Source organism: Notamacropus eugenii, chromosome 7 (assembly GCF_028372415.1).
Source record: "Notamacropus eugenii isolate mMacEug1 chromosome 7, mMacEug1.pri_v2, whole genome shotgun sequence".
Taxonomy (NCBI): domain Eukaryota; kingdom Metazoa; phylum Chordata; class Mammalia; order Diprotodontia; family Macropodidae; genus Notamacropus; species Notamacropus eugenii.
Window position 1 is genome coordinate 16,553,727 of NC_092878.1, and position 24,639 is coordinate 16,578,365.

The 24,639-nt window shown below is 38.3% G+C and overlaps 1 protein-coding gene across 1 annotated transcript; it reads right to left on the reverse strand.

The window, feature by feature from the left end:
* Positions 1-823: 823 nt before the first annotated feature.
* Positions 824-1,857, reverse strand: LOC140513994 (olfactory receptor 4F15-like). The gene has a single exon (XM_072623946.1). It carries the CDS (start codon positions 1,855-1,857, stop codon positions 895-897), a length of 963 nt encoding a protein of 320 aa, XP_072480047.1. The 3' UTR covers positions 824-894.
* Between the last annotated feature and the right edge of the window lie 22,782 nt (positions 1,858-24,639).

Sequence of the window (24,639 nt, forward strand, 5' to 3'; positions counted from 1 at the left end):
ATGTGAACTACTTGAGGTCAAGGACCATCTTTCTTCTATTTATAGCACTAGTGCTTAACACAGTATCTGACAAATAATAAATCCTTAATAAATGTTTTATCATTCATCACTCATCCCTTGTTGATTGACTGATTCGTTGATTGATTGAGAGTTGGGTTGCTGGATCCATGATTAAACAGGCTGTATAGTAATGTCTCTCCTTTTGTTACTGGCATATAATGTCCTCCTGGAAGTTATTCTTGAATTAGAGTTGAATTAACAAGTCATACAAGCAATGATATAAGAATAAGAAGTGAGAGGAGTCAGGGGGATGGAGAATATGAACTATTTATCTGAATGGATTATCTACCCCAAACCTTGGACTACTGAGAGGAAAGCATCACCACCAAGGAAGGGACAAAGCCAAAATATATACATCAGGTACCTTTCCTATAGTCAGAGCAAAGCATAGGGATATTGCTGGTTATGTCAGAGTACCTTCAGGTATTGGGTGGTGCACATAACAAATGCAGGTGAGTTCCATATCAAAAGTACATGCTCTGGTGCAGAACAGGAAAAAAAAAAAAAGCAAGAATTTGTCATGATGACCAATGGTGTCACACTCGTTTAAAAAAGAATTCCAACCAGTCCTTGTTTTGTATATGTCATTCCACAGTCTTGCTGACCTTTCCATGCCTTGCCATTGCCTTATTGAATAAGGCAATATTCAAATGACTCTTACAGATGTCATTCCTGAGCCCACCTGTTTCAACAATGGAATAATGATCTGGTTAAAAAAAATAACCAGAAATCTGAATATAAATGAACTTCCAAGTTCCTGATGATCTTCCATTAGTTCTTCCATTACCTGGCCAAAATGACCATAAAACATCTTTTGATCTTCAACAAAGTCCATCATCTGATTTTCCTAGTTCTCACAATCTTTTTTGCCAGCCTTTTCATGGCCAACTTCATATCCTTGTTCCTCAATGTATATATGGCAGGATTCAAGAGTGGAGTGACAAGAAAGACTAGGATGAGCAAAAATTTATCCAGTGACAGCATGGGAACTTGCCACACATAGACAAAGAAGCAGGGAACAAAGAACAAGAACACCACAGTAACATGAGCTGAGAGTGTGGAAAAAGCCTTGGACAAACCAGCTGAAGAGTGATGTCTGACAGTGACCAAAATGAAAATGTAGGATATGATTAAGAGAAAGAAAGTGCCCATGGAGATAAGCCCACTGTTGGCAATGACCACATAGACCAACCAGGAGGTATCTGTGCAGGCAAGTATTGCAACCTTAGGGATGTCACAATAAAAGCCATCAACCTTATTAGGGCCACAGAAGGGCAAATTTACAACAAAAACAAATTGAGACACAGCATGGATCACCCCAATCACCCAGGCAATTGCTACAAAACAAATGCATGTTTTGTGGTTCATAACAGTCAGGTAGTGAAGAGGCTTACAGATAGCCGTGTATCTGTCATAGGCCATGGCTATGAGCAGAACCATCTCAGTTCCTCCCATGACATGGATAAAGAATATCTGTATCATGCAACCTGGGAAGGAGATAACTTTGTGTTCACTAAAAATGTCAGTGATCATCCTTGGGACGGTAGTAGAAGAGAGACCAAGGTCAATGAGGGAGAGATTAGCTAACAGAAAGTACATAGGGGAGTGCAGATAAGAATCAAAAATCACAGTAAACACAATGAAGAAGTTTCCCAGCATAATTCCCACATAAAATGAAAAGAAAAAGAAAAAGAGGAGAATCTTCATCTCCCAAGAAGTAGACAGTTCCAGCAACACAAACTCAGATACCACAGAGTTGTTTGCTCCATCCATTGACTCAGCTGGCATCACAGACATTGAAAAGACCTGAGGACGAAGAATAAGGAAAAAATCAGAAGCATGGAGACAAAAAATATATGTATGCACTACTGGCCTCAGGAATGACTTAAAAAGGGCCCTGTTTTGAAGTCTTGGTGATGCAAAAGGCTAGAAGGGGGGAAATTAACATATAAGAAGCAATGGTCACATGTTCAAAGTATAGATTTAGAATCAGAAGAATCCTTAAAAACCCTCTAGAGCAGGAGTCAGCAAGCAAAAACCATCAAAATAAATCTCTCTCCCTATTTTTGTACTGCCCAGGAGCTAAGAATGGGATTTACAGAAAAAATAAAATTTTATTTAAAAACTTAAAATAGAGTTTTATTGTATTTTAAAATGTAAAAAGAAATTTTTCTTAGTTCATGGGGTAGGCAATGGGAAGGATTTGGCCCACTGACCACAGTTTGCCAACCTCTGATCTAGACTAACCCTCTAATTTTATAAATGAAGAAATTTAATTTCCTTAAGGTTGAGTGATTTGCTCAAGGTCATGTAGCTAGTAAGTCCCAGAGACAGAATTTAAATCCAGACCATCTTGACTCCAACTCCAGCATTCTAAACAAACTGCCTCTGCTGTCAAGGAGGTTGAAGAGATGAAGAACACAGAAGTAGTTAGAGAGAAAAAAATAGCTAGCATGAAAGATAAATGAGAATACGGCAGACGCAGAAACAAAGAACAGGACATGATCAGTAGTATAAGAGGCTTCTTTATATGGAATAAAATGAAATGTACTAAAAAAAAAAAATCCAGAGATATGAGTTCTTCAGGTGAAACTATGCACCAGAGTTATCAATTATCTCTTATTTGCCAAATCTAATGGCTTTTTCTCAATCCTTATCATCTTTGAGCCCTCAATAGCCTTTGACACTGTTCTCCTAGATCCCCTCTCCTCTCTAGGTTTTTGCAGCACTGCTCTCTCCTCATTCTTCTCTTATCTGCACTGTTCTCCTTTACTGGATCTTTATCTAGGTCATCCCCACTAATCATTAGTCCTCTTTTCTCCTCTCTCGTTATACAGTTTTGGTGATCACTTCATGATCTTATCAACCTAATGAGCTCAGATCTATTTATCCAGTCCACACCACTCTGCTGAGCTCTAGATTTTCATCACCAAATGTCTCTTGGAGATCTGTGGGTCCTATAAAATCTCAAACTAAATATATGTAAAACAGAATTCATTATCTTTCCCCAAAAACCCTTCACTCTTCCCAACTTCCTTAAGCTTATTGAGAACGCCACCATTCTCCCAATCATTCAGACTTTCATCAGTGTCACCCCTGACTTCTCACTCTCATTTACTCTGCAAATCTAATCTGTTGCCAAGTCTTATTTTTCCTACTTTGATAACATTGCTAAGTATACATTCTCTTCTTTCCATTTACACAGCCACGGTTCTGTCACAAGCTCTCATGCTTTTTTTTCCTAAAATGCAGATCTAACCATGTCACCTCCCTACTGTCTGAACTCTAGTGGCTTCTTAATACTTTTAAGATCAAAGATAAAATGATCTTTTGGGCTTTGAAATCTTTTTCAAAATCTGTCCTCTTTTTATTTTTTTAGGTCCATTTGCTCTTCACCAATCTCCCCACCCGAGTATTATATGATGTAGCAACACTCACCTATTTTCTGTTCCTAGCCTATTATACTCTTACACCATGCCTTCTCACTGGCTGTTTCCCATGCCTGAAATTCTTTCCCTCCTTCCTTCCACCTATGTGCTTCCTTGACTTCTTTCATGTCTTAGTTCAAGTATCACCTTCTCCCCGAAACCTTGCTAAGTCTCTTTCTCCTTTCCTCCTCAGCTATATAGATAGATGGATACATAGATAAGTATATATTGTTAATTCATTGTTCCCCTTCATACTCAAAGAGGACCAAAATGGAATCACAATGTTGGAGTAAAGAACAGTGTGTCCAAATGTGGCTAATCAGACCAATATGACCTTTTAAGGCTCTACCACAGGTTGGTGTAATGAGAGTTAAAGATCTTCCCTGCCCATTAATAGGCCTCACATGGAGCCCATTAAGGGAAGCTTGATTAGGGAAGGTTTGTTTTGTAAGAAGGCCCATACCTTTTGTTAATTTCTAATGAGGCACTGTGTCATGAGGGTCGTGATGCCCTCTGGCTCTGAAGAGTGTATATATAATCTGAAGTGAGGTATTACTTTGGGGCTTACTCTTTGGAAGAAGGTTTGTATGTGAAATGAGACTCTGGGTGGCCATTAAGGAGCCCCTCCTCTCCCCCCAGCTTTGAAAACTCAAATGTTGGAGCTTCTCTCTCTAGTAACTATGTCTGTATGTATGGAATGGTCAGACAGTTGGATCTGACTTTTGATCTGTGGAGTATGTATTGCTTATGGTCAGACAGTTAGAAGCCCTGTCTGGTGGTCTTTATTTCCCTGCTTGTATTTTCTCTGTTGGTATATGTAATTAAAGTAGAGAGTTGATCCCTTTTAAGTTGATTTCCTTTTAGAAAAGCAGATCCAAAAACCTGTGCTACTAGGTCATCCTGGGTATGTCAAGGTGCCTGCTGTTACAGTTGGGCACAAATAGTCCATGTGAATACTTAGGGTGGAGAAGTCCCTGAATTTGCACATATTCATCCACGCTGACATTTTTATCCTTTCCAAGTAGAGTTGGAAAGGACCTAATTAGAAGAATCATCTAATCCAGCCCACTCAAATTTTATAAATGAACACACTGAATGAAAGAGAGATTAAGAGACATGTCTGAGTTCATACATGTAGTTAATTTCTCTCCAGGGTGCACTTCTGACTCTTCCAAATTTATCTATCATGCTGCTAAAAAAAATAAATAAAACTCCTCTTCACTCTGGAAGCTCACTCTACCCCTGGACTTCACACACTGGAAGTACCCTCAACCCTTAAGCTGTTCCCTCTGATTTGGTAGTTCCTCCCAGAACCTATATTTTAAGAAGGACACCAGAGTCAAACATTCCTTTCTAGGGTATACTCTCTGTGTTCTGGACTTTACTTTCCTTCTCCACCCTTTCAACCAATATGGAGTAGGCACAGGACACAGTTTCCCCTGAGACAATATTGGTCTCAGTTTCCTTGATACAGCTTTCCGTTTATCTAGGGGCACAAAAAGTCCCAGATACATCACATCTGGTCTTCTCAAACTTTGTAGGTTATCTAAAACCACATGAGTTGCCTTACCCAATTAACATGTTGACCAGACCTATTTCCAAATGGAGTTTGAATCTAAAGAACCTAAGAGCCACAGCAATATCCTTATTACATGTTCTTGTGGTATTAAGAAAGGAGAAAAAGGGGAAGCATTTTAGGGCCAGGCATTGCGCTAAGAATGTTATAAATATTATTTCATTTGATAGGCAAAGTGAACCTACTTATGTTCAATTTCTTGTGAATAATTGAGTAAATAGAGGCAGCTCATGATGTAATGGTTAGACCATTGACTGGAGCTAAAAGATTTTAGTTCCAGTTTAGCCTCAAACACTAGTTTAGTCACTTAATCTCTTTGCCTCAGTTTCCTCAGCTACAAAATGAGGATAATAATAGCACCTACCTCTCATAGTTACTTAGCACAGTGTTTTGATGATGGTGGGCACTATTATAAATGTTCTTTCCCTTCACTTGTAAGTATAGTTATCCTAAAATTGAACCTGAATACCAGAATTAAAGGTAGAATATCTCTGACACTGTTGTTATGTTGGAGGAAGAGCCCTCCAAATATGAAGACTCTGAGGTGAATGGATCATGATGCAATACAGGACTCCCTGGCTCATGAACTCCCCTGATCATGTATGGTGAGCCCCCTCTCTGGGACAGGGAGTGAGATCCAGCTCAGAAAAAGGAATTAACTCTGAGTGTTCGGAAGACTGCCAGTAAGTGTAAAGAAAACACCAAGGCCAGCATTCCCTGAATGTTGCTTACTGTTCTGCATAAGTTGGACCACTAGCATAATAACACTAAAAGTAAACGGGCATATTCAGCAGCTAGAGACTGAGCTCTCAGCTTTTTTTTTTCTTTTTTTTTTTTTACATCGCAGTATTTTTTATTCAGGAATCTAAATCATCTTGTTTTCAATCAAAGTCTACTATTAGTTACTGAAATGTATTAGTATCTATGATCTCATCAATCACTCAATTAAACAGTCAACAAGCATTTATTAAGTGCTAACCCTATCCAAACACTGCATACCAATGGTACAAATCACACATCCACATCTTCCCATTCTGTGTGATTGTTTTGCCCTGGTCCTTCTTAAATCCTCCATAGAGGAGAATCTGTACAATACACTGGAGATCTTCTTCCAGGTCTTTCTACATTTCATTGCCAGTGCGGCAACATCCAGGCTGGTTATCATCCTGCTAAGTGACATGACTGCATTGCATCAGTCCTTTATCTCATTCTCCCTTTTATATCCAAGATGATGTTACCCTTTGCAGCATAATAGAGCAGAATAATTGCCTCACTTTCCTCTAACCATTTGTGTTTTAGTTGCACCAGAAAATGATTTCACAACCATCAACAGATCTGTCAAACTGTATTTTATTCTTAAAATGTTTACATTATGAGTTACGAAACTTCCAAAAATGTTATAGCAAAGGGGAAGCAAAAGCAGATTCTGGAGTGGTTGGATTAGAGAGAATCATTTGTCTAAAGTTGTAATTAATGGCAACTTATTTTACCAGAAAGTCTATAACAGGAAGAGGAAAAAGTTACCGAAGGAGAAAACTTTGTAACCCATGAAAATGAAAAGGGATAAAATGCCAGCATTTTTGTTCTCATCTCAGCAATTTCACAAAGATTTGTTATTGCTGTTTAGTCTTCACATAGCACTCTGTTTACATTATGCTTTGTGAACCATATCCTCAGGAGTGCATTGGCAAATAGATCAATATTCCTTGATCCATTTTTTTAACCTCATTTATTTTTTCCTCTTCATTTTCTCTCACCCCACATATCAAATCAGTTGCCAAATTTTGCTCTGTGTGTGTGTGTGTTTACTTCTGAAGTATGTCTTCCATCTGACTCTTTCTGCTCACACGGTCATCAATTTTATTAAGGCTCTCATTGTCTATCACTCTATGACAATTTTCTATTTAGTCTCCCTGACTCAAGTCTCTTCCCACTCAAATCTATCTTCTCTGCACAACTGCCAAAGTTACTTTTATAAATTGTAACTTTTACCATGTTACTCCCCCACTCAGTCAACTAGTGGATGTAGCCTCTACAATAAAACAAAAATCCTTCTGTTTGGTTATTAATGTCCTTCACAGTCTGGCTGTAACCTACCTTTCCAGTCACATTATATGTTACTCACCTTCCCACATCCTACATTCTAGGCAAACTGACCTTTTCATTGTCTCTCACACTGGCATGCCATCTCCCACCTCAATGTCTTTGCCCTGGCCATTATATCTACCTTATAGAAACCCTATGTTGCTTCAAGATGTAGTTCAAGTACCATACTCTATATGAAGTCTTTCATGTTCTCCCAGCTACTAATGTCCTCCTTTCCTTCTCTCCTCTGACACTGGTACCACTCTAGTAAAGAACCTAATCACTTTGTGCCTTGATTATTGAAATAATCTATTTCTGGGACTACCCCATTCTGATCTATCCTTTATTCAGTCACTGAAGTGATTTTTCTAAAGCGCAAGTTTAGCTATGTCACTCCCTACTCAGTAAACTCCACTAACTCCCTCTTGCCTCTAACATCAAGTACAAAATCTTTTATTTGGCTTTCAAAGCCCTTTATAACCTAACCCCCCTCCTACCTTACACTCTTTGTAAAACTTTACTTCCTGACACATACTCTTTGGTCCAGTAACATTAACCTTCTGGCTGTTCCACAAACAAGACGTGCCATCCCATCCACTCTGTGAATTTTCTCTGATTATGTCCCATGCTTGAAATGATCTTCTTCTGCTTGACCTCCTTGGCTTCCTTTAAGTCTCAATTAAAATCCCACCTTTTTTTTTTTTTTTTCAGTTTTCAACCGTCACTTTTAGAGATTTTGAGTTCTATATTTTCCTCCTTCCTTTTTCCTTCCCCCTCCCCAAGACATCATGCAATCTGACACAGGCTACACTAGCACAATCACTTTAAACATATTTCTACATTAGTCAAGTTGTTAAATAAGGATGAGAACAAAAGGGAAAAATCATAAGAAACCAAAAACAAAAAAAAAAAAGAGAGAGAGAATAGTATGCTTAGATCTGCATTCAGACTCCATAGTTCTTTCTCTGGATGTGGATAGTATTTTCCATCATTGTCATTTGGAATTGTTTTAGCTCACTGAATTGCTGAGAAGAGCTAGGTCGAACAAAATCAGTCATCACACGATGTTGCTGTTACTGTGTACAGTGTTCTCCAGGTTCTGCTCACTTCACTCAGTATTAGTTCATGCAAGTCTTCCCAGGTTTTTCTGAAATCCTCCTGCTTATCATTTTTTATGGAACAATATTCCATTACATTCATATACCACAACATGTTCAGCCATTCCCAATTGATAGGCATCCTCTCAATTTCCAATTTTTTGCCACCACAAAAAAAGTGAGCTCTCAACTTTCAGGGATTGTGCAATGAATGCTGAGGTGGTTAATGCGACTGGTGACTGGCCCAACTAAAAGAATCTCTCATCCCCAGTCTTTGATCAAGAGATTCTGGGTCCTGCTGAAATAGAGTCATGAGACCAAAGAAAGAGAACAGACTTTGGGAAGATATTGGGGAACTCGCATTGCAGACAGTAAATCTTCAGGCTATATAGTGCTCCCAGGAGGAGGGTGTCTCTCGACCTTGACGGGGCAGGGCTAAGGTGGAGCCTCACCACCAAGTAGCTGGAGCATTTAGAGGAGGTGTTCATATAGGAATCTGAGTAGTCACAGGAGCAAAGGGTAATGGGACCAACAGCTCAATGGTCTCACGAAGCCAATGATAGAAAGCTCTCTGCTATGAACTTGCACACCTGGGAGAACTTTCTAAGGACCTACTTTTATATAGTCAGCTGCATCTACGAGGGAGGGAAAGAACTTCTTAAAGGAAATGGATTTGATCATTTGGATTCATACACACACACACACACACACACACACACACACACACGTTACTCAGGCTACATCCAAGACAATGAGATCCCACTGTCTGAGTGAAGCCCCCTCAAATGACTTCAGATTTTAGCTATTGATTGCCCACACATACACATTACATAACCACACAGATGTGAGCCAATCAATTGATAAAATTCTAGCAGAAAAATGGGACAGTTTTGGCTTGGACAAACACTGCTGTCAGTTCACATTGGCACTCTGGGAATGGAGGGAGGAGTTGCAGAGCCCTCCATCCTTCTAGGTGGGCAGAGAATGATGATACCATTCCAGGGAGCTTTGGCTTTTGAAACATGGGATTTGTAGGAAAGCACTAGATGGTCTGCCTATGGGGGTGGGGGGGGGAGATCTAGTAAAACTGTACAGAGAAACTCAGCAGCTAAGCATTAGAGGGCTTTCAACCCCACCCAAGCCTGGGATATCATCTAAATCCCCTTCCTTATTTGTATTATTCAGAACAAACTGCATAGAACAGTCTATGGAGGAAGGAGTATTATGGGCTCAGTATTTGTATGGGTTTTTTTTAGCAACTTCTACTCATGTTACTGTGGGTAGGATCAAATGGAAAACCTTAGTTATCCAAAACATCTGGTGTAATTAACACCTACAATTTCAGATCACAAAGAGGGTGAAAGATATTTCTTCTCTAGTGATGCAGTGATGAAGATGAAGGAAGCTGCAACAAGGAAATGCTGTTCCTATCATATAATTTTTCCCTAACACATCAAAGGCATACAAGAAGGGTAGAATGGAAATTAGCTTCTTTGGATGCAGGCCCCCTCATCTCCATATGGAGATACCTCTGGGCAGCATGGCAATGGAACATGGCAACTTCCATGGTATTAGGCACCACTAAGTTGGAAAGTCCCAGATTCCATGTTGCTGAGGCTTTTTATAGCCCAGATGACCAGAAAGGGAAGCTGGACCAATCAGGTCCTGGTGAAGCTTTGTCCTACACCTATTCCATGTTGGTTAAAGAGGCAGGGAAGAAAGTTGTCAGTGAAATAGTGCTTCTATAATGGAGTGCTTACCCATTCTGAACCATAGGTTTTCAAACATGGTACAGAATCTAGATCACAGAGCAAATTATTAACAAACCACGACTAAAATCTAAGTCTCCTAAATTCCAGTCCAGGTCTCTTTCACTCTAAAAAAATATCATTTTTCTATTTAAGAAAAGGGCATCTAATGAAGTTGCCCCTCCCATGGGAGCCAGGAGCAATATAGCCTTGATAAAGCTAGCTCCAGTTCTCTTTACTTACCCTCTGCCCAGATAAGTCATTTACTCTCTCTAGGTCTCATTTTCCACATCTATGAAATGAGGGAATTGGACTGAAGTTGTCTAAGATCTATTTCAATGCTAGATCCCATGAATTTTCATCTGCTGTGTGCCCTGGCTCCTATGATGTCAGCAAGCGAAGATAGCATTAAGAGTGTCTTGCATTTATCTATCTTGCAGTTTACAAAGCATTTTTCCAAAAATCTTTTGAGATTTTACTGAAGAAGAGATTCAGTCTCATTTAAGTAAATTCAGAAAGGTCATACAACCAGGACACAAAATTGAATCTTCTGAATGGAAGACAAATAAACTTTCTACAAAGCCAGTTCCTCCCTCAGAAAGTATCTGATGTCTGAAGGACTGAATTCTTGTATCTGTCCCTTCCTTTCACTCACTCCTCCTATTCCCTTTCTCCCAAACCCACCTTGAGAAGTTTCCTATTCAGAACGAAACTATTGTTATTACCTATTGTCATTAATCCAAAACAAAAGGTATCGATCACTTTTCTTCTGGCTCTAGAGATATACCAGCAACCATAAGTTGAAAGCTACCATCAACCTTGCAGACAAGCAAGATTGTAGCTGAAGAAGTGAAAAATATAAGATTAAAGATATAAGATTAAAATATAAGATTAAAGAAAGAAGAGTCAGAAAAATAATACAATGGCTGCAATAATGTAAATGGGAAGAAGAAGGAAAAGAAAACTCAGCCTTTTATAATTACAGTGACCAAACTGGACATTCTCTTAGCCCTACCCAAAGCAGAGCAACTCTATTTCTCCTCAGACAGTGTAAGGACTGCTGGAAGTAGGAATGGCCAAGACATTCTTAGTTGTTTGCTCCCATACGTGAGAAACACAAATTTATAGAATACAAAAAAGGGCAGAGAAACATAAAGAATAAGTTTAAAATATCAATCCACCAAATATTCAAAGTGAGTGAAGTGATTCAGGCTGTATCTGGATTTGCCGTAGTTAAATCTTACCTCGAATATTGTGTGTGGTTTTCATTGACTCTTTTCACAAGAGACATTAATGAGATTAACTACCTCTAAAGGATAGTAATCAGGGTGACAAAGGGATCAGTTGAAGAATTGGGGATATTTAGCCTGAAAAAAAGAAGAGTTAGTGGACTTAAAATATTTATAGGGTTATGTGAAGTGAGAATTATGCTCAGTTCAGCTTAACTACAGAAGGTAGGACTATGACTTTCGAACAGATGTTACTGAGAGATGACTATTGGCTCAACACAAGAAAAATCTTCTATAATATTAAGACTATCCAAAACTGAATAGATGACCCTCAGAAAAATATATCTACCCTCTGCCCTGAACTTCAGTCCCATATTACCAACTTCTAAGCATCTCAAACTCAACATGCCCAAAACAATGTCATGTTACCCCCCAAATCTCTCTCCTCCTTCCCTACCTCTGTTGAGGACACTACTATGCCACCAGGCACTCAGATTTACAACCTCAGAATAATCTTTTACTCTTACCCTTTTCCTCACTCCCCACACCCAAGCAGTTGCCGAGTTTTCTTGCTCCTTCATTAGTAACATTTCTTGCATCTGTTCCCTTTTCTTCACTTTTATAGACTCTATCCTTTTTCAGGTCCTCATCACTTCCCACTCTAGAAAATAAATTCTTAGTTGGTCTCTCTGCTTCCAGTACCTTTCCTCTTCAATCCATCCTCCACACTATGGCCAAATAGACACTCCTAAAACATTGATATGACTGTGTTACACACCTCTGTTCAAACATCTTCAGTGCTACCTATAATAGTCTATCTCCAGAATGCTAGCACAGGACCTTACTCATACTTGTAATTTAATAAATGTTGATGGAATTAATGGAGTTGCCTCCAAGAGTGTTGAGTTGACCTAGCACTGGAAGTTGTCAAGCAGAGGCTAGACGAACATTTTTTAATGACGTAATAGGAAGAATTAATTATTAAATAAGGTATAAAAATGAAATCTGAGCTTCAATTAAGTTTGTTATGTAAAGATTCTATACATTCATTTGGAAGAGTTTGATTTTCCAAGTAATGAGGCAACTTAATTATAATATATCACATAAAGAAAAAAGAAATATTGAAACATACCAAGGAAAGATGGGGGAGAATAAGAGGTATAAATAGAAATGAAGCTGTAAAGATAAAAAGAGCAACTGTGAAATGGCATGACAGAATTTAAAATAATCTCTCTTACTTACTAGCTTTGATACAGAATATGAGGCAGTATCGGGAATCAGAGAAAACCAGAGTGTTTAACTACTTCCTTATAATCACTAGTCAAGAAAATGAACTATATAGTTCTTCCCTGCAAAGGAAGATAATTCATTTCCCTGAATGTTATTGATCCATTGATGCTACTGAGATCCAGCTCACAAATGGCTTCCCCTGATAGTTGTGTCTTAGAGGACCATTTTTTGCCCTAAGGGAAAAGCCATGAAACGTTTAGCTGGAAACAAAACAGAGAATGTAGAGGAATTGCAGAAAAGTATTTCTAATGCATGAGGGAAAATAATGTTCTGGTTGATGTGAAATAATGTCCTATGAGAATGAACCTGTCTGGAATGATAGATGATAGAATAAGTATCCACAGATTTGACAGGTAGACATTCTCTTCGGGATAAGAAAGTTGAAATAAAAGCTATACCCCAGCAGTATGGTGTAACCACAGTCAGAGAGTCAAGGCAGTTGACTTAGTCTTTGCAAGGCCATAAGCCTCTTGTTCTGCTCCAAGACAGCACATAAAAAGCAGAGCAAGTGAACTACTTGGGATGCATTTTGCCATAGGCAAGTCTAACATTCTGTTATTGCAAATTTATCTGAGGTGAAAAGTTAAAAAATGAAAAAAAAAAAAAGGAGGGAAATCATTGGCTTTGAGAATCTTATTCCTGCTTACACTTGCCAATGTGCCTCATGTTCCCATGTTACATGTCATGTGTGTCCTTGATGATATTCTGTGTGCCAGACTGTGCTGAAAGCTGTCCAGGTCTTCAGTACATCAGAGACCAGAAGCTTGAGTGATAGTACCTCTGTGTCAAAAGGTCAGCAAGAATTGCTTAATTGAACCTTCTGATTCATTTCCTAGTGTCTTATCCACATCTTTGTCAAAGGCAATGGAATCCTAACAGATCACTTAACTACCCTGGTATTATCAAAAAATTAAGGCAACACAACTTCTACAAGTGAAGGACTAAAAATTCCCCGTTTAGAGAAGAGCAAAGCATGACCTCTCCCTAACAGCTTAAGAGTTGTGTTTTTCTTATAGTAATTGGTAAATATGATTTGACATTTTGGGTTCTTTTTTAAAAGCCACTTAGAAAAAAGTCAGATGAATGTGAAAAGAAAGTAATAGGTCTTAGGATGGAAAGAATGATCTAACTAGTAGACTAAACTCCTTGAGGATAGAGATAATATCTTACGTAAACTTTTTATTCGCTTCAATATCTAATATAGTATTATGTCTAGAGTAGGGGCTAAATAGTTTGTTTTGTTTTGTTTGTTAATTTGAAGATTCGCAATTATACTTAGCTGGGGCTGTCCTCTGATTGGAGAGCCTGTGACTGACTGGCAGAAAGAGGGCCATTGTATATATTTTTTACACTTGAAGCAGCCCCCAAAAATGTTCCATTTCTATTTGGGATCCAAAGAAAGAGGGAATGTCATTTTTTAGTATGGGAAAAGGTATATGGTATTCATGTTCCAGGGAACTAGAGTTTGTGCTTCTTGAGCATGGATCCAACTGCCCATCTGCATGTCTTCTTCATGCCTTTTCCTTGACTTCTCTTTTATTTCTTATCTAATAACAGGTTCCCTTCTCATTTCCCTACAGCTCCTAGATAGTTGGGATCCTGCTTACGTATCAAAAAAGAAATACTATTATTTAACCTCTTTTAATTAGCTACCAGGATACAGTTAAAACAGAAAGACTTGTAAACAAGTCTGTGGCAATCCCAGAAGAGGAAAAAAGATACCTATACCTAGGTAAAAAGGAAATTTATGTTTAGGATAAGTGAAGTTTATAATAATGTATCACCTTCAATATTCTAAATTGCTACCACATAGTCTCACTTTTTCCTCACAACAACTTCCAAGTGGACAAAACAGATACTATTTTCTTGATGCACTGGATATGACCAAGGATAAAAGACCATAGGACTTGATTTCCCATTATTTTTAGGGATGGGAAACCATTGTTCATTGGGTGAAATTATCTTTACTACGTTTTCAAAAAGGTGTATATCTAGCCATGAAGCCCTAACATCACCAAGCTAAGAATCTCTCTGGCAGTGTTCCAAAGATCAAATTTTTAAAAAGGAGCAAATGATGCTAGTCCACTAGAGATGACAAGGGAAGTTTCCACAGACGTGTGGAAACAAATGAAAGGACAATATTGACGTCTACCTAAGATCCTAAAATCGTTTTGGTTTGGGGGAGAAGGTGACTATGTTCAAAATGAACTTTGACCAACTTCTCAAGGATGACAGATTTTCTTTTTTAAACAATGAGAAGAGTACACTGGAGACTGGTCATATTTGGCTTGATGCAATTCTCCACAGAAACTTCAGAGAAAATACAGAATTTCTATAATCGTGTGGTCTACTTCATCAATTGGCTATTGAGCCAAAACTGAGCATACCAACCCCCCTTTATTTGTTGTCTTTCCCCATTAGAATGTGATCTCCTTGAAAGTGGAAACCATCTTTATTTACTTAGCACAGTGCCTGATACATAATAAATGCTTAATAAATGTTTTATCATTGATCATTCATTCTATATTAATTGATTGATTGATTGGGATTACCTGGGTCTAGGGACTGAATAGATTATACAGTAATGCTTCTGCTTCTGTTAGTGTTGTATAATACCTTTGTATAATTTGTCCTTGAATTAGAGATGATAAGTATGGCACACAATCAATGATGCAAAAGGTGAGAGGAGCCAAGAGAATGGGGAGTATGAACTATTGATCTGAATGGATTATCTATATCAAACACCCTGGACTATTGAAAGAAAAGCACCACCACCAAGAAGGGAACAGAGCCAAGATTATGCATAAGGTACCTTTCTTAGAGTCAGAACAAGGCTTCGGGACCTAGGAGTTATGTTGGAGTGACCTTAGGAGTTGGGTGGTTCACATAACATATGAAACTGGGCTCTTCTTCAAAATTACATGCTCTGGTGCTGAACAGTCATAGTGACCCACAGTGTCACACTTATTCAAAAAAGAATTTCAATCAATGCTTGTTTCATATGTGCCGTTATACAACTTTGTAGACCTTTCTAATGCTTCCTACTCTGCCTTTCCTCTATCAGGCAATATTCAAATGACTTGTAAATGTCATTCCTGGGTCTTCCTACTTCTGGAATAAAGATCTGGCTAAATGTATTTGTTGTTTTACCGAGGGGGCGGGGTCCGGTGGGCCGGAATGCTCTGCATTTAGAGTCCTTTACATTTGTTAAATATATAAATGGGGGGAAGGGTAGGTATGTGTGTGTGTATTCATAAATGAAAAAATGTTACACATTTTCACATATATTAAATATACTGGAAAATACATATTTCCATGTTTAAAATATTTTAAGTATATTCCATATTTTCATATATTAAAATATACTTGGAAATATACTTATATTAAACGTGTTGTACACTCAATTACATAATATACATTAATTCACCTGATTCTGACAGACGCTGAGATAGAAATTTCCATCCTTTTTTTCACAAATGAGGAAACCAAGTCTCAGGGTCACAAAATAATAGGGACAATGAGTCCAAGTCCAACATCTGGGCCTCTCAGAAGCCAGCTTGCCTCTCAGTACTCTAGGCAATAGCAACTTCAGGGATTCAGAGAACCTAAGAGAGTTGAGCCTTCTCCCATTTGCATAATTAATCAACACCACAAAAAGTTATACAAAATTCTGGCACAGAAGCAAAGTCAGCTAATTAGCAGCACTAGAGGACAGTGACCAAGTGGCGCTGCAATAACTTGGGAGTTGCCAGTGGGAGAGTTGTCTGTGGTGGGAATTGTCTCACAAAGTCTTGTTGGTTTTCCCTGGGTAACCAAGAGGAGACAAAGTTAATAGGTCACCAGGGAGGGAAGGGTGGCATCTTCTCTTGTAAAATACTCTTTGCCATTTTCTTAGCCTGTTTAGAAAACTTTACTTGATCTTTGAGGCTGAAAAGAAAGCCTGAATATTAAGGGAAAGGGAAGGTAGAGTAAAAACCCATTTTAAAGGTCTTAATAGGAAATCATCTTGTCACTGTCTAAAGATGTCATTCCAATTCTAGGTGAATAAGGGTCAGTGGATAAAGAAATTGCATAGAAATTAAAGATCCAAATATTGCACATTGTTGAACCTACAACATGTCTCTAAAGGCCACCACAAATATCTTAATACATGGAATTCACAACAATTAATTGCTTTGTCTGACACTAGTCTTATCAATGTAGCTTTGATAGGAAAAAGAAAAGAAAGAAAAGAGGGAGATGGCACTCAAATCCTCATGGGAGAACCAAAGAGAAGGTTTTTTTGGTACATTTACTCATGAAAAAATAATTTTAGAGAGAAAAGGTCATTTTTAAGATTAATACTAGGCTTATATTCCTAGCAATGTGAGCTTGAGTTAGAACAGCATTATTCAAAGGAAAATGTTCCGAAATTACAATGTTATCAATGAAAGTTGTGGTTTTAGAGACCCCAAATGATCTATGGCATCAGGCAGGATGACACAATGGAAAGATCACTGACTTTGAAATCAGTGAAACCTGGGTCCAGATCCTGCCTCTGATGAGTACTACCTATGAGACCTTGGGCAAGTCACTTAAAATCACTGGGCCATAATTTGCATATCCACAGAATTCAGACCAGCTGGCATTCAAGGCCTTCTACCTCTAGATTTCTGAACCTGTGATTTGTAAATGACTTATTCTCTCTCAGCCTCAGTTTCTTTCTCTATAAAATAAGAAAGTTGAAAAAGATGGCCTCAGAGGTCCTTACTCTATAATCCTATAATCATAAGAAGAAGAAAAAAATTAAAAATAATTAACCAAATCATACTCAAAGTAGGCAACTGACAATCAATTGTGCTTAGGCCTAAGATTACAGATTTGTGTTATAGTTATAAGGTTATAGTTTTTGTAACTTCTTGTATATTAACTCTTCTGGGAAATAATTGTTGAAATGATTCACCAAAAATCTTAAATCAAGTTCTAGAAACACTGATAGAAAAATAGTGCCCAGGCATTCACCTTCAGAGTATTGGCACTGCCAGTCTATAATGCATATGTTGTTATAATATAGCTTTCCTGGACATACTTAAAGACTGCTTTTATGAAGCCTGTTGAGACTTCTTTAGATCAGGGAATCTTAACCTACAATCCATGGATTTTCAATGGGTCTGTGAATAGATTTTAGGAGGTGTGTGAATTTGGTACTTGTAATATTTTAGCAACTGTATTTAAATGTAATAAATGTCCTTCATATTTTATTTTATGCATTGAAAAATCATTATTCTGAGAAAGAGTTAACAGCTTTCTCCAGACTGCCATTGGGATCCATGGTGCAAAAAAGATTAAAAAGCCCTACTTCATATCAATAAGAAAAGAGACTGAAATTTTCCAGCTCCACATGAATCTTAGCATTTCAGTATTTCAGTATTACATTATGCTAGATTCTGCAGTTCAATAATAGTCACATGGTTCTCTCTGTTCATATTTATTTTAAATCTGGCTCCAGTGAGATAACAGTGAACTCAATACTTCAAGAATCAATGGATCTGTGATCTCTTTGGCTTATATTTTGTCTCCAATAGGGCAGATCATTTCCCCTCTACACCATCTTAGACTGTGAAGTTTTTGTCCTTATTTTCCCATAAACTCTCCAGAAAGTATCTACTCAACAATCTAGAGGTCTTTTTTCTAAGCTAAGTTTTGTTTTCACATGTAAGGGCTACCAGGGCAGAACTCCAACTGCTCACTTAGATGGTTCCATCTCTAGACTGTGATCTTACAATCTTATGATTTCCAATTCTTGCTCCATGACTCGACCATACGTTTCATGCTTGGTATCCTTTAGGCCAGTATTCTTTCTTGACATCATAGGTCTATAAATCCTAGAATGCCACATTCTTCAAAGAATCAAAATGGAAGATATTTGGGTAAAAGAATGCAGAAGCATATCTTCACAGATCACTTGCCTACAAGCAGAAGAAAATATCACCCAAAATTCTTCAGATTAAAGAAATTATGAATCATGTAGTTCAACCATTCTTGGGGCCAAGAGGTTGCTATTTCCTAAAGGTCACACAAGGAATCGAGGATTCAAACTCAGGTCTTCTACTGCCAAATATATACGTATTTATTCTCACTGTGGCATGATGCCTCTCAGAGCACCATGCCGATGATTTGAGATGCTAATCTCACACCAATTCCAGTATTAAACAGAAGCCAAAGGAAACTCTCATCTCCAATCTAATTGCCCAACAAAAGACAACCATTTCCTGTTCTCTTATTCTACCAAGTTAGTCACACACACACACACACACACACACACACACACACACACACACACACACACACACACAAACTATATTTTTATAAAATTCAGTGGAAGAGATATCTCTCCTTTTTATGGTTTCATAAGTCCAAACCCATTCCTCGACACAACCACAGAAGCAAAACTGTGGTCTTTTTAAGGCTAAGGCCTATCTATAGCCTTTTGGCTTTTTTTTTTTAAAAAAAATCCTGGAAAATGAGATGTTTTCTCACTTTATAATACTATATGTATTTCCTTTCATAAGGAAATATCCCCATCTAGTGGACATTACAAATATTGCCACAAGTGATTTTTATTAACATTTTCACAGTTAAAGGCTTGAGTCCGGGGTTATTGAACGGAATTTGTGAAAAAATGATTATTAGTAAGCAATATCTTAGCGATTCAGAGCTTCTCCCTACCCTCACTCCTGCTCTTCCAAAGTCCTGACTTTAAGTTTGGCTTTTCTTCAGAAGGACATTACTGATAAAGAGATTGCATTGACTTTCCCCATCCAAGCTTGCAAGGAATTTAATCTAAAGTAGGGAAGGCTATTGTGTCCTACTCAAATTTAGGTGGAGGCGGATTCTTTCATCTTAGATAGCTGAAGACTGGGAGTGGTGTGGTAGTGAAAGTCTAGTGTTGAAATGATGATAGGATAACATGAGCCCCTGTTGAAAGGGTATATAAATTGTGCACCCTAACCCCAAAGTGAGCTCAGGTCCAAACTGGCTCCCTTGCATGGATGCATGCATACTTTGAGAGAAATAACGCAGATACAAGCTAACATTGAAGGTTTGTCTTTCTTAGACCGAACTCTGACAGTTGACAAATTGAATTGAAATATGCTCCTAGATGCTCTGATTGTCAGGGTAAAGTCATGTAACTATCCATTAAAGCTAAAGCATTAATAAAAATGGGTATGCTGTTTCTGAACCTCATTTAGAAGGAACTCCAAACATTTGTCAAAACTGATTAAAAAATATGTAGATAAAAAATGTCATGTACTATAATTACTAAAGATACCATACAGTACTATTTTAATGAAGGAAAAGCAAGATTGTTTCAGACTCTCATAACAAGAATAATAGCTAGCTTTTACATAAAGTCTTAGAGGTTTGCAAAGTACTTTACAAATATCCTCTCATTTTAGCTTTGCAATAATTCTAGGACATAGGTTTTGTTATTTTCCTTACTTTACAGATGTGGAAACTGAAGCAAACAGAAGTTAAGTGAGTTGCCCAGAGTCACAGACTAGTATTTCGTCCTATTATTAAATATTTCAGAATACATAGAATGTAAACGTGAAAATTTCTTCTGTGAAAATCTTTCTAGACTTGTTAAATTGTTTCTTATGTTCATAGGAATCCTTAAGGTTTTCACATTCATTACTTTACAGAGTTTAAAAAAAACAAAGACATGGTTGAATGGACCAACTTTAAAAAAGAAATCTGGAGCCAGATTTGATTCTAGGTCTAGTGCTCTATCCACTATGCCACCTAGCTGCAAGGCATGTTGACCTCTTCCTTAGAAGCATGCTGCTCTCCAAATTAATGAAGTACTTTCTCCTCATTCTTGAATTCGATTAACTTTACTCAGTCTTCATCCTTCATGATTTCTCTGTATCTTTTGACATTATTTATATTCTCTTTTTCTACGTAGTCTCTGGATTTTTATAACTCTAGTTTCATTCTCCCCCTGCGTGACTAACCAATCTTCATATAGTTCATTATTCACATCACATCCCCTAAGTACGAGTGTACCCCTAGACTCTGCCTTAAGCCCTCTTCTACACTTCACCAGCTCCCATAGATTATACTGCTTTATGTTGATGATATATAGATATATATACATATATACACACACAAGCCTGAATATGTATGCACCTATGTACATATGAACACATATATACATATGGATTATATACATATGTATGTGAATATTCACATGCATAGATTATATGTATTTATAAATGAGTATTTGAATGTTAATTGTAATATATATAAAATATTTACATATGCACAATAATATACATATACGGGGCAGAGCCAAGATGGTAGACTAGAAAAGCACACTTATGCAGGGTCTCCCCCCATAGCCCATAAAATACCTGTAGAGAGGGGCTCTCAACAAATTTTGGAGCATCAGAAGTAGAGAACAACAGAGTGGAGGAGACTTCCAGCCCATGGCAGCCTGAAAGGCCCACAGAAACATTGGGTGCTCCAGACACAGAACTGAGCGTAGAACCCAGCTCAGCCTTGGCCAAGCAGTGTGGCGCAACAAGACTCTGGGAGGAGGACACCTCAGGGGCAGAATCTCCAGTCCCAACAGTGGGTCCTCAGATCCCTCAACCCACAGGTGCCAAAGTCCATGATGGGGTTTTATCAGCTGGCCAGGAAGGGAGAAAGGCCTGAAGAGCTGAGTCTTACCTCAGTCCTGGGTGGAGGCCCTGACCAAGCTGGTCTTTGTCTCACACTGAAAGGTGGCCCTGCCCATGCAGCTTATCTGAAAATCAGCCCCCAGTGCTGACTTGGCAGAACTGAAGGACAGGAGGCTGAAAGGAGTCAACAGCAGTATGTTAATGGTCCATAAGTATAACAAGGTCTAATTCCAGTCAAGGTAGAGTATAAACTCATGGTTCCTGGTGGTTTCAGGGGGAGAAGATAAAGAAGATGGAGAGAGTGTAGGTGGCATGGACTGGAAATGGGCAGGAAGCAACTGCTCTAAATGCTGGAGAGCATATTAAGTTTGGATAAGAATCAATCTTTACCCTTTTTCAGATCTTAAGATCTATTCCATAGAGGAATATACACAACTATAACAAAAATTTTATGTAGTAAGTGGATTCGAGAGTCACTAGATAATGTAACATGCAAGCCCCAAGGAATAATTTTGATATTTAGGGAACTTTTCTTTAACCTCTCTCCCCTGTGTCCCTTTCCTCCTCACTCCTCCTCCTGTGGATTGTCCAGTGAGACAGGGAAAATCTGGCCTTGGACACTGACTAGCTTGATGACCCTGGACAAGTAGCTTAAATCTGTCTCATTTTTCTCACCTACAAAATAGGGATAATAATAGAATCTTCCTCCCAGGACTGTTATGAGAATAAAATAAGATAATATTTTTATGGCTTTTTGCACACCTTAAAGCACCATATAAATATTAAGAGTCATTATTAGTGATTCATCAGATGGGCTAACCCAGGTTATGGGTAACTGACAGGCCACAAATCCATAGGTAAGTTAGGGAATTGTCTATGCTATGTAAGTGAAGACTTCCCCCATGGAATGGGTGGATGAGAACAATTTGTTCCAATGGCCATGAAGGCAGATGAAGCAGGCACTGTGGATGGCTTAGAGCTTGGTCAAACACTGAAGATGCCAAGGTCATCTACTATATTCTGAGCCGTTAACAATCCTCTTGACTTCTATCTTGTGGGTAGACCTCCATTACTCCAGAAGTGAGAGTGAGGCCAAAGACTTTGTGTAACACTGCCTCATTTAAATCTGATTCATTCCTGAATTAATATATTATTACCTAGTCGTATCATTGGTCCTCTTTGAAAACAAAAGACAAACAGCACCATTAGTAATAGCAATGATAACTTTCCTCAGTATCTCAACCTTCTTACCTCAACTTTGACCCAAACATGAGAATTCCTAGTTAGTTACTTATTGCCTGTAGACTAAACTGCAAATTCTTCTGCTTGATATATAAAGCCTTTCACAATCTATCCTCAGCCAAACTTTATAGCTTATTTCATAATACCTTCCTTTATACATTCTTCATTTCAGCCAAACTGGTCTCTTTGCTTTTCCCTGAACTGTGTGTTCTACCACCATGCTTTTGTTGGTCGCCAATGCCTTCGATGGATTCATGCTTCACCTCTGAAGCCTATAACCCCTATCTTCCTTCAAAAACTCAGGCTATGTGCCATCTCCTACAAGAAATCTGTCCTGATATCCCTATTTGTTAATACTCCTATCCCCCTCAAATTATCTTGTAATATATTTATCTGTTTATATGATATATTCCCTCTTTCCTAGTAGAAAGTGAGCTCCCTGAGAGTAGAAACTATATTTTATTTTGTCTTTGTGAGACTATACCTATTATAGGATCTTGTACATAGTAGATGCTTAATAAAGTATTGCTGGGTTGGATTCTATCCTGAAGAGTTTTGATAAGAGAGTGGCAGGGTCAGACCTGTCTAAGAATGATTAACTTGACAACAGCCAGAGTGAGAAGAAAGTGGCTACAGGAAGACAAATTGAGAGGCTATAGCAACAGTTTGGGAAAATGATGGGACCACTCGTGGAATTCTCACATAGGATCAGAGATTTAGTGTTGGAAAGGACCTCACAGACCATCAGGACCATCTCTCTCATTTTACAGATGAAGAAACTGAGACCCTGAAAGGTAAAACAGCTTACCCAATGTCACACAAGTAGTTAGTATCAAAGATGGGATTTGAACGTAGATCCTCTGATTCCCAGAGCCAGGGCAGGTCTATCCATTGTACTCCCTTTTCACTTCTACTTGATAGAATCCCTAACCTTGTTCAGCCTTATATATGAAGCCAAGTCTAATCCTTCCAGTTCCAGTGACGTCTCGCACTCCAATCCCAGAAATTACCTTATATTAACCGAGTATATGTTTTATATTTGGTTATCAGTGTTTATACTATTTCCCTCTTGATAGAATTAAAGCTCCTCAAGGGAAAAGATTGCTTCATTTTTGTCTTTGGATTCCAGCTGTGATCACAGTGAGTAGTTCACAAGAGGTGCTTAATTAATGCTTGCTAAATAGGTGGGGGAGGGGAGACAAAGATAATAACAGGAGCTTGTATTAAGGAGGTGAGAATGGAAAGGTAGACAAGGGAACAGATTAAGATATGGTGGAGAGATAAAATCCACAAGAATTTCTATTTGAGTTTGTCTTAACCACCAGAGGGAGGGAAGTTCCCACATAATAAAAATAATAACAACACTAATAAAATAGCTAGCATAATAGCATTTATATAGCACTTTAAGGTTTGGAAAGCACTTTACAAATATCTCATCTGACCCTCACTACAGCTCTAGGAGGGTTATTATACCCATTTTATAGATTAGGAAACTGAGGTAGACAGTATTTAAATAGTTTGCCCAGTGTTATAGTGCTCTCCAACATGAGGAATTTCCTTCCACCTAAGTAGGTCAGCACCTTTTCTGGAACCTAAAAGCAGCATATATCATGAACGAACACTGGATTTGGAGACAGGGGAGCTGGTTATGAATCCCAGCTTTGCCACTTACTACCAGTGTGCTCCTCAACAAGTCCTTTATCTCTTCGTAACTCAGTTTCTTCATAGGTAAAATGAGGGGGTTGGACTAGATGTCTTTCAAGGTCCCATTTTTCTTTAAATCTATGACCAGTGAGCCTATGAATCCTACGAGTAAGATTTTTTCCAAAGCTCTACACCAAGACCATCTAAAACACATTGGCAGCTGGGTGGCACAGTAGATAGAGCTCTGGACCTGGACTTAGGAAGAGAAGAAAAGAGTAAGGCAGTAAGCATTTATATGGTGCCTATTATGTGGAAGGCACTGTGCTAAGTGTTTAACAGATGTTGTCCCATTTATCCTTAAAACAACACTGAAATTGCCTGTTCAGTCCTTGTCCTTCTGCTATTAAATTGTTTATCCACTTGGTAAATGACCTTATCTTTTATGCCGTCTTCAGAGAAGCCATCTGAACTTAATCACTCAGAAAACCTTGAGATCAGATCATTTTAATTCCTGGATATTATTCTCTCTCAATTCCCTTCAAATACCCTAATTTTGAGGTTAATGACTTGCAGC